At 42.2% G+C, this 10,617-nt stretch overlaps 2 protein-coding genes across 2 annotated transcripts; one reads left to right on the forward strand and one right to left on the reverse strand.

Moving 5' to 3' along the window:
* Window positions 1-469: 469 nt before the first annotated feature.
* On the reverse strand, window positions 470-5,754 carry cdc123 (cell division cycle 123 homolog (S. cerevisiae)). The gene is made up of 13 exons (XM_070929026.1): window positions 5,681-5,754; window positions 5,285-5,356; window positions 4,943-5,006; window positions 4,315-4,347; window positions 3,992-4,087; window positions 3,599-3,705; window positions 3,083-3,134; window positions 2,686-2,761; window positions 2,264-2,386; window positions 1,937-1,965; window positions 1,742-1,846; window positions 1,478-1,615; window positions 470-889 (listed from the first exon to the last, which is right to left on the reverse strand). Exons 1-13 carry the CDS (start codon window positions 5,752-5,754, stop codon window positions 794-796), a joined length of 1,065 nt encoding a protein of 354 aa, XP_070785127.1. The 3' UTR covers window positions 470-793.
* Window positions 5,755-6,271: 517 nt separating this feature from the next.
* On the forward strand, window positions 6,272-10,483 carry nudt5 (nudix (nucleoside diphosphate linked moiety X)-type motif 5). Its single transcript, XM_070928907.1, has 10 exons — window positions 6,272-6,330; window positions 6,678-6,751; window positions 7,153-7,220; window positions 7,304-7,356; window positions 7,432-7,539; window positions 7,756-7,851; window positions 8,016-8,117; window positions 8,985-8,993; window positions 9,082-9,135; window positions 9,246-10,483. The coding sequence occupies exons 2-10, from the start codon at window positions 6,695-6,697 to the stop codon at window positions 9,353-9,355; spliced, it is 657 nt and encodes a 218-aa protein (XP_070785008.1). The 5' UTR covers window positions 6,272-6,330; window positions 6,678-6,694; the 3' UTR covers window positions 9,356-10,483.
* Window positions 10,484-10,617: the final 134 nt, after the last annotated feature.

Genomic DNA, 10,617 nt, shown 5'->3' on the forward strand with positions numbered 1-10,617 from the left:
TCTCTTTTGGAGCAATAGTCTACAGCGATGCATGATGGGAAAACAGGACCCGGAGCGGCTCGGAGCAATGAGTGAGTGTCAAAACTGCTCAGAGGAAATTGGCAGGGAGGGATGGATGGAGGGATTGGGGTGGGGGGTGGGGGGGGGGGGCTGGAAATTAAAGTGAAAAAAGGTGACTCTGTGATGAAGGGCTTTAGTGTTAAATAAAGAGGTCTATCACAGCCTCGTAACACACAGACACACACGTACAATGAAATGTGTGTGCAGACAAGTTCATTTTAAACCCAGAGACATTTGGGCTGCAATGAAGATACATCAACTATTATGCACACTTATTTTTTAAAGTATAAAAGCAGGCATTCTTTACAGTTTTACTGAATACATCCCACTTGCAGGAACAGATTACCACCCCCAACCCCCCCCCATAAAAAAACAATTAATTCCCCCCAAAAATGAAAAAACACTGCCGAGGCCTCCCTCCCCCGTCTCACCGAGCCAAGGCGGCGCTCAGCAGCGTCGGAGGCAACTCAGCAGAAAATTAATCCTCAAAGAGCCGTTAACGCAATCTGCTAATTTAACATGTTCCATTAGACTAACGCGAGAGGGCCATTTCAGACACCCCCGGGTACACCACGTACCCCCGGGCACACCACGTACCGTTCACAGAAGAGCATGAACAAATTATTATTATTATTTTTTTTTAAAGGAGCTCATACGGGACAGAGGGTAAAGAGTCACTTCATGCAGGAAAAAAAACATTCTATGGAGGGCTGTTGACACGAGCAGCTGTTCTTCAGGTGTCACAGGAACCGTGCGTCACTGTGGAGCGCTCTCCCTCCTCCTCTTCCTCCTCCTCCTCCTCCTCAGAATCTTCCTGTTGGCTTTTCTTCTGCAGAGAGGAGATTAAACTTCAAGATATACCCTGTTCCCCAATCTTATAAATGAATACATTCTCATTCTAACCACGCTTGGGTGTGTAGCAGATTCACACTGGGGAAAAAAAAAGACTTCTGAATTTAGATTTGTGATGATGGTGTCACACAGCCAGCCCAGTCTGACTCTATATGCGCATGGCAACTACAACATGGCTTAAGTTATAATCCTTAAGATTTTACTTCTGGTTAATTTGGTGGTAACATTAAGAATATCTTCAGACCACAAGAGTTCCATTTGAAATGACACATCTATCGAGCACTGTGGGCAGGGAGAGTAAATGTTTGTAAAGAATATGTAACATATAATATCTCTTCACATCATTATGTAACTAATGTTTGATTGTCAACTGCAGGTCTGGGAGGGGACGTGAACCTGGCAGGAGTTAATGGTGGCCCAGACTTTCTTTCAGGGTTTCTCTGTTCTACATTTCTGTACGTATTCGTTGAACTGATTCTGATGCTAGCCAAACAAAGCTAGCACCCCAGCATTCTGTGGTACAGAAGCAACAACACAACAGCTGCTAGCTGTAAAAACATCCTACCAGTTTGAGGAAGTCGATGAGTTTGTAGGCGTCTTCTCCGGTGGAGAGGTCAACAAAGTCCCGTGGGATTCTGTAGCTCAGACAAGGACTGGGCTGCACCGTCACCTCGCTGGTGGTGTAGCGAAACACCGGGCCGTCCTGCACATACAGAGAAACCAACGTAGCTACCATGAAACTGTTTTCAGTTTTGGCTGATTCAAGTGGGGCACGCCGGTCCAAACAATGACATCTTTTCTAATAGAACGTGTGTAATGGTGTTCTGACCTGCTGCTGGCTGATTCCCCCGCCAGACGTCAGCTCCTCCCAGCTGAACAACAGCGAGTCCGTCACCTCTCCGAACGGGTTCACGTCGATCAGCCACACCCTCCCCTGCAACACACACAACAAAATACACAAGTGCGGCTCAGTTTTCAAGTGGCATTTTTGAAAACTGACTATATCAAAACTCAGTGTGCTTACCTGGCTATCTCTGTAGACATCAAACACAACTGTAAAATGGAAAGAAACAACATTATATACACGTACCTTCTAGTTTAGAAAGTAAAAAATGCAAAAAACTTTTAATGCTACCAGAAATTAAATTTTAAAATGGCAATTAAGTGAAAAATGACACATTTGATCAATGTGTCCCCGCATTTTCTCCTGTACCGATATCCTGTTTTCGACAGTAAATATTTAATGACTTGCAGAAGCAGTCTGCTTCTGTCGGAGGAGAGCGGGAGGAGGTGTGCAGCTTTACAGAGGCAGAGGAAGAATTAAAAAAGTAAAAAGGATGCTGATGCTCACAGTCTTCGTCCAGGAAGTTGTACTGGATGTGCTGGCTGAAGAATTCCTGTATGGCCTGGCAGATCTGCTCCTCCTGCTTCAAGATGTGCTGGTAATACTGAGTGTAGTCTCTCGGGGAGATAGCTGGGAACAGGCACGCACACCATCAGTGGAGCTCAAATAGAATTTTATAATTGTTTCTAAATTAGCCTGCTGAGTAAGTACCGCTCAAACATCAGTATATCTCTGTTAGGATAAAATAATTCCCATATCAGACATATTAAGCTCAGTTTTCTGTGGGAAAACAGCGCCCTCTTGCTGTTTTGTGCCCTCCTAATCCAACTTGATGGCCTCTTAAACTAACAACAATAATTCTTAAAATTAACATGTTGATGTCTGGGGACAAAGCCCAAATGAAGAGTGTAAGAGTTGAGTTTTTTTACCGATGAGTTTGTTTTCTTTGACAAAGCAGCGAAACTCTCCACCAGGAATCAGCTCGCTCCACTTTCTCAGGACCAGCTGAGGACACAAGAGTAGGGTTTCACATACAAACAGTCAAAATATACAAAGTAAGAGGAAAAAACGTACTGCAAAAGTCAAGCAATCACAGCTGCACACGGATGAGGTGGTCAAGTCCGACTACATTTGACAATTTGAATGACAAAAAATATATAACTGTATTATCTTCAGAAAAAAAGTCTCTCCAACTGTATGATGGGACACTAAAACTCATGCTAAGCACAAGCTAATGATATTAATATTCAAAACATCATACTGAACATCCTTTGGAGACAGTGCACTAATGCTGTGAGTATAGTTTGTCTTTTGAAAGTTAAATACCTCATAGTTTATGACTGGATCTGGGGAGTCCTGGTCACTACACAGAAGGAATCTGCACAAAGAAATGAATGACGGTTACAACTACATAAAACTACAATGGTAATGTTCTGTACTGTCACAAACGTCTGGGGTTTGTAGTTTTTGTTTTCACTATACTCAGGACAGTCACGCTGCAAACAGGTTGGCAGCTGTGCTGGTCTCAGGAAGTTTCACAATCACACAAACACACACACACACACACACACACACACACACACACAGCTTTCTTGAGGCTGTGCACGGCTGTAAATCACTCGTTGCACTAAATGTTTGAGTCAGAGCGGAAAAAGCGTGAGGCATAAATCCACATCCCAGCAATTTCTCCAGCTGCCACTTGAGCTTTGCTGCAGATTGAAAGTGAAACCTGGTTATATTTTGTGATATATATATATGTAATATGCGTATGTGTGTGTGTGTGTGTGTGTGTGTGTGTGTGTGTGTGTGTGTGTGTTGATGCTGTTGGATGGCGAAGCTTACGGCTGTGTGAGGTCGTGGGTGATGAAGTCGGAACTTTTGAAGAGCAGAAATATGTCGCTGAGGCTGTGACACTGCAGGGAACTGTTCAGAGCAATCCAGTTAGCATCCTGAAAGGGATACACACACACACACACACACACACACACACACACACACACACACACTTTTGTTAGGTTATGCCTCAGTCCTTAATGCTGGCAGTGATACAAGGAGCAAATCTTAATTTTGAATGCAGTGAAAAGCACAGGGCTTTTAGCCAACAAATGCTTTGCTTATGCTACAAATAAAAACACTTTTCTAATGACTTTAACCCTCTGATACCTGAGTCTCTGAATATGAAGCAGGCAAACACAGTTTTTCATTTTTCACAAACAGCAGAGTGCAGTATTTTACCCGTGGAGCACTCCAGTTGAGTTTGGGAAAGACGCGCCCACCTAAGGCGTTTATGGCCTCCAGCACTTTAGAGGTGAATTCGGGGAACTCAGGAGCCTAGCAGACACAAGGGCACATTCATCGCATGGCAGTCACAATTATTTTAGATTATTATCAAATGTGCATGCCACAAGCATGGGGGTGATGTGACACATTTCTGTCAAATGCAATGCGCCACAAAGGTGAGCAGGAATACTCTGTGTTTCAGACGTTGTATGTATGTTTTTTGGGCCTTAAGAATGCAGATACAGTGCATTTTGATGAGCAACATTGAATGTACTTACAGTGACAGTGGTGGTTGTCTCATCATCTGACCACTAGAGGGGAGCAGAGAACGAGAAACATTTACATTTAATACAGCTGCTATAAAGGCAAAGCAGTTAACAAGTAATGCAACAAGGCAGATAATTAATGAAGATGACGTGATGACACTGCTCCCAGATTTCAGCCTCTGAAAACAAACTAGAATACTTATATATTTGATTTTCACTAATGTTTCTTTACAAATTCACTCTTCATTTTCAAATTGTACTATATCTCAGAGTTTCCCTACTTTTGAGAGGCTGTGGTGGGTCAGCATAGAGCTGCTAACCCAAAACCAATAGCAGGAGTCTGGTTTCAGTAATCAGAACGGTTACATTTTATGATAATAAATGTCTGTCAGTCACAGAAAACACTGACAGTCACAGATAACTGCACAAATAGCGAGTGTACGTAAACAAAAAGTGACAAAGTGACTTCTTAAATCATAGCGGTCTGAGGCTTTTCTGCAAAAAATATGATATATTTTGTGATTGTGAATTAGTGAAACAAGGACTCATTTCCTTTCAAAGGGATGACACAAAATAAGACCGGATAAATACTGAAGAGAGCCTCCCAGTGGACACATAACCTCAGTTTTTGTTCCTGTACCTGAATGTCTTCCTCTTCATTCGAGTCGCTGTTGTTAGTGTGTGTCTGCTGTGTGTTGTGGTCACTGAAGGGGAGAGAAACGATGTCACGATGAGTGTATGATCACAACGACTGGGTCAACCTGGCAAACAACCCCCCAGCATCTTCACATCAATGCCTCTCGAAACCCATGCAAAGTCACCTTACTGCCATTCAAATACTACAGAAGGCCAGAAGAAATGGGACGTCTAAGATATGTCAGCTATGTTATGCTTTTTTTTTTGTTTTTACACACTTCCAACAAAGGCAACTTGAACAGAATGATTGTTTTGAGTGTGTCTGTGTGTGTCAGTGGCCTCCTACCTCCCAGAGACTACCAGTGTCCCATCGTCCAGTAAATAGTCTATTACATTCTGAGGCAGTGGGAGAATCTGACTGGAAGAAAGAATAATAATAATAATAATAATAATACCACATATAAATACGTGCAAATAATAAAATAAATAATAAAAAATAAACAGACAGAGGTGGAAGGAAGAAAGAGGTAAAGGGACGCTGTTTTGAAAAGGATTAATAAACAACTATTTAGAAATACGCACGATAAAGTTAAAGATAACGTCAGCAAGAAGACAGAGATGGCTGCTAACTATCTGCTTCTGTCTGGTAGCTAACGCTAGCTGTTGGCTAAATGGACTATGTTTAATAGTAACAACGATGAAAATACGTCCTGCAATGTAAATACAAATGTCAGCTGTCTACCTTTTAATCGTATGTTTCTTGAATATCGGGTACCAAACCGAAAACTGACAGTTGACAACTTGCTCCTTCTTCATGCTGCAATATCCTGTAACGGAAAAGCGTCCATCAGTAAATGTCTTCCGAACCCCTGATATTTTGGAAAAGGCCATGGCATTTCGAGGCAATGTTGCCTAATTATAAACTCTATTTGCTTTGTTATTAATTTTCTTAATGGATTTTAATCCCATTGGATTTAAAACCAAGGCTTTATTGCGAGAATTCTGTGATAAATGTGTGTTTTTAGATGGGGAGGTCTTTTAGAGGTGCACGTGTAGGCGTGGTCGTATGTAAAGCCCCCGCTGCGACATAGATCGTTTATTATAATAGACAATCACTCCTACCTTAAAAACTACAAAAGTCATTCTAACAATTCACAAAGCTATATTTTCAAATGTGACATAATGAATATAGCTAACATGCGTAAGCATAATCAATAAGACAGGGGTCGGTATCTTGAGATACTGTATGTTAGTATGTCATTGAATTTCGGCTGCATGTGATGGAAATGGCTACGGTGGCGTTTTGCAGCACCCGGAAGTAGTGGCAGAGTGACTCCTCTGTACTTCTATGCCATCTCTTCTACTACTACTAACACACGGTTGGGATTTCACGTGAGTTAAGTTTAGTTTTTTTCTATTTTAAATGATTGTTTTAAAGTTTAAAATACAGGAGCTACGACCCCCGTTAACATTGTTAACTGTAAAGCAGCTAGCTACCGTAAATAAACAAAGAAACGAACTGAAAAGGTAAATGAGGATATATAACAGGGGGTGTGGTGGAACTTCGTTAGCGTCAGCTAATTGAGCAACTCATGATCAGAAACGTCTCGTCAGCGTTGTAATGGTGGATATAATTTAGTCTTAATTTAGTCTTTAGTCTTCATTCTCAGCTGAGCTCGTAGTGAACATTGTTACATTTCGGTTTAACGCTTTCTGACTCGACTTTCCTCCGTTTTCAGTTGTCCAGATATTGAAAATGAGCAACTCCGAGGAACCCAAAGTGACCACTGCTCCTCACATAGTGAAAGAAGAGGTGCGTCTGTTTGTCTCCCGCAAAACTCCATAACTGCTCCACATGAACTCTGACTTGAATCTGGAATGCACACTGACAATTTTGGTAGCTGCACCCTCAAAATGTAGTGCAGTTGAATACAGTAGCACATCAGTAAATCATGTCTTTGTGAGGCATGTAATGTTCAGTTTGATTGAGTTTGAGGGTTTTTGTGTTGGATTGCATCAGTTAAGACAGCCTCTCAGTGTACCACATAAATGCTTCTCTGCAAGATAGTTTCCACTGTTGGCTGGTTGCTGGTAAGATTAGTAGAGACGTAGCTCACATTGTATTATCAAGTGTTGTGATTACAGAGCAGTATGTTGCATTTGGTGCCGTTCTGATCATCTCAGCTCGCTGCACTTTTACTCTCTGTGATGCAGCTCATTGCCACAGGAAAATGGGTGAAGCTGGAGAAGACGACGTACGTGGACCCCGCTGGGAACACCAGGTACTGGTTCTACCTTACACGGCACAATCGCAATCATGCAAGTTCCCCGCACACAGTTTTCAGTCCCTGTTTTCATCCACCAGAACCTGGGAGACCGTCAAAAGGACAACGAGGCAGACCAACTCAGAAGCAGATGGTGAGTATTTGGGGTTTTTTCCCTCTTGCTTTCCCGTCAGTAGCTCAGTCGAGCTGTAACACACTTTTCCTGCAGGCGTTGGAATTATCGCCCTGCTGAAACGGACGCTCCACAAAGACTGCGTGGTGATGGTGAAGCAGTTTCGTCCTCCGATGGGATGCTGCACTCTGGAGTTTCCTGCAGGTCAGAAGGTTTTTCCATGGATTCCTCCAACACTCTCAGTAGACATTGTCATACCCCACAACTTAATGTCTGAATGTCACCAAAACTGACCTTGAATTTGATATCCGACTCCGTCTCTGAAACATTGTATGCCTTTCATTCTTTTTCCCCACACCATGGGGCCGTTGGGACTTCTGTGTTTTCTGACACTTGGAACATTGTCTCTGCTGTGCTCAGGGTTGATTGACGAGGGGGAAAGTGCGGAGGTGGCTGCACTGAGGGAGCTAAAAGAAGAAACCGGCTACAAAGGGGAAGTAGTAGGAGTCACTCCAGGTATCATGGCACAAAGACAAACTGCACACTCGATTGCATTAGCTGCCTCTGACGGCTGTGATCTCTGTGTCTGAGAGGTTCAGTGGTGCAAAGTGAAAAGTTCCACTCTCTTTTCTTCTCGTAAACATACAATGCAAGTAGTATTTTTGTTGTTATGTTCGCAGTGACCTGTCTGGACCCCGGCCTGTCTAACTGCACCACCCAGATCGTCATGGTCAACATCAACGGAGATGAAATGGAGAACATCAACCCAACGCAGCAGCTCGGTGAGAAGACTGCGTCTTTTATACAAGTAGTAATTCATGTGTTCGCTCACTCATTCAGTCACTCCCTCTCTGGCTCATCCACTACTTCAACGAAGCACTTCATTTTTCTACATGGAGTTACTGAGTTTCATCACACACAGTGAAAAGGACTTTGCTAACTTGATAAATCACTCGTTAGCATCCGAATAACTCATACAATGAAGGGAAAAAGCAAACAGAAACTTAATGAGACCAAGACCCTGTAAGCTTATTAAATGGGCTGTTTTAATGGCACGTTACAGGTGATGCTGTTGGTTTTTATTGGCAAGTGTTTTGTGGTTGTAATTCTCTCACTGCAACAGCCCCAACCTGTCCAGGGACCGTCAGCTCGATTTGACCGACTCTCCTCGCGCAGTGCTTTGCTTTAGGAAGTTGTTTTTGGCATTTTTTTGGGGGTCTCCTAATACCGTCTTCATCCGCTGATTTCTCACAGCAGGACTTGAAGGTTGGCACTGAGAAAGTCTTATTTTTCTACTCTTGGGTAACTTTTTTATTTGGAATAAAACTAGCGAAGTGCGGACTACAAGACTTTCACTTTACTGTTGCCATGTTGACACATGAGGTGTGTTCAGCTCATGATCAAATCTTGCAGTCATGCACCTACTAATGAACAGGTGGCATTAAGCGAGTTGAAACAAGCAACTTAAAACAAGTTTGTGAAGTTACAGAAAAAGTAAGAGAGGCCAAGAATGCAAAAAACTTTGCATGAGTCTCTGCGTCTTTTAAACATTGCCATAAGGCTCATGCCCACTCTACTGTAATAAGAATACATTTGTCTGTCATATAAAAACATGCTGAATAACCGTGTTCTCTTTTTTTCTGCCACAGGTGATGGAGGTGAGTTATGATCCTTTATTATATCAGAAATAATCCTTTTCTCTCATAAAGCGCATCATTACAGGAGTCTTTATCTTCCCTTTTCCAGAGTTTGTTGAAGTCATTCTTTTGCCTCTTGACGAGTTCCAGAGGAAAATAGACGGTGAGGCTTCAGCTTTTTTTCCACAGAGAGACGTTACCATGTGAGCTGTACGAGCATTCAGACCGACCCAAACACGGCAACTTAACACTTGGCTTGCTTTTCCCCCGCAGATCTGCTGAAGAAAGAAAAAATCGTGGTGGACGCTAAAGTGTACATCTTCGCCATGGGGATGGTTCAGGCCTTCTTTAAGCCGAGGGAGCTCCCCATCCTGAAGCAGTGAAGCGAAACGTTCAGGATGAGCGCGAGAGGAAGAAATGGTCTTTTCTGTTACATTGGGCTCCTACACAGGACTGGAAAATTAGCATTGGAAAGGAAATAGAGGACTTCCAAATTGTCATGAGAAATTGTATGACAAGTTGTTGTATTGTGGTTTTAGACTCCACGTAACCTCATATTTTAACATTTGTGTAACGACCATCCATAGAACAATATGGCCGTTAGAGGACGCAATACAACGACGTGTGTAGATCATGTTAAACACAAAAATCTTGAAATCAAAGTCTTGGATTTAGAAACTGAACCTGTGAAGGAGCCCTGTTTACACTACATGTACTGGACCACTGCTGTCCTCATTGTGGCGGTACGACCACACCCCTCAAGGCCTGAAACGTACTCTGGCGGCCAGTTGTCAATCGTTTTGCACACTTAACGCAGACTATGTTTCAGGCTTTAAGTCTTGTATACCTTAAGTGACAAATGGTAATTTCCAGGTTTTTATGAGATTACAAGTAGCTGGAAGAGATGTTGTTGTAATTTTAATTTAGTGACTGTAAGACATTCCTTTATGTGCCAACATACTGTTTTCTAACTTACCAGGAGAAAAATAAATCAACCATAAAACACTTTTCCTGATGAAAACTGCGTATTGGAGAAGTACTTTTGCTTCATTTAGTTTGGTGTATTCTTCTCTTGGATAACTTCAGAGGTAAATAACAGACTTCGGTGTCAGTCTGTCAGAAGTTTTGGACCAACATTCAACATTATACAGAGAGATCCATCAAAGCAACCAACAGCTTGGATCTGAAGGCATCCTGGGAACTGAAGAAATGCACTCACTAACTTAAGAGGAAGTAGACAAGGAGCCATTTGTCCTGCAGTAACTGAAGCATTGTGATGATGGCTACATACAGTATTTGGTTGGTATATTAACAGTGTTAACACCTTTTTCTCTTATAACTATAATGTACAACAGAGGTATTGTACAGAAATAGAAAGTAACCGATTAATAGGAAATAATTAATGCTGTAATTCAAATTTCATTGTGGTGAAATTAACTGGACGTTGACACTGAACTTACCCTAGCAACTAGAAATGACCAGTGAATAAATGTGATACTACTCTGCTCTTACCTGAATCTGTTCTTCTGTCTCAAACCAACTTCTCAGCAACAACTGAGCAAATGATGAAAGGGAAAGTACTTATTTTAAAGTTTTTACATGCTAGTTAGTAGTATGGCACTGAGTGCAGGTGTGTGTGTGTGGG

The sequence above is a fragment of the Enoplosus armatus genome, chromosome 22 (genome assembly GCF_043641665.1).
Source record: "Enoplosus armatus isolate fEnoArm2 chromosome 22, fEnoArm2.hap1, whole genome shotgun sequence".
NCBI classification, from domain to species: Eukaryota; Metazoa; Chordata; class Actinopteri; order Centrarchiformes; family Enoplosidae; genus Enoplosus; species Enoplosus armatus.

What these genes read in the sequence shown, in the direction of transcription:
- cdc123 (XM_070929026.1), bottom strand. Translation starts at nt 5,754, where the DNA reads ATGAAGAAGGAGCAAGTTGTCAACTGTCAGTTTTCGGTTTGGTACCCG. An exon ending in TCAACTGGAGTGCTCCACGG is followed by an intron (nt 3,706 to 3,991) that starts GTAAAATACTGC and finishes TATCCCTTTCAG; the next exon opens with GATGCTAACTGGATTGCTCT. An exon ending in ATGTCTACAGAGATAGCCAG is followed by an intron (nt 1,847 to 1,936) that starts GTAAGCACACTG and finishes TGTGTGTTGCAG; the next exon opens with GGGAGGGTGTGGCTGATCGA.
- nudt5 (XM_070928907.1), top strand. Translation starts at nt 6,695, where the DNA reads ATGAGCAACTCCGAGGAACCCAAAGTGACCACTGCTCCTCACATAGTG. An exon ending in AGTAGTAGGAGTCACTCCAG is followed by an intron (nt 7,852 to 8,015) that starts GTATCATGGCAC and finishes TTATGTTCGCAG; the next exon opens with TGACCTGTCTGGACCCCGGC. An exon ending in GTTCCAGAGGAAAATAGACG is followed by an intron (nt 9,136 to 9,245) that starts GTGAGGCTTCAG and finishes TTTCCCCCGCAG; the next exon opens with ATCTGCTGAAGAAAGAAAAA.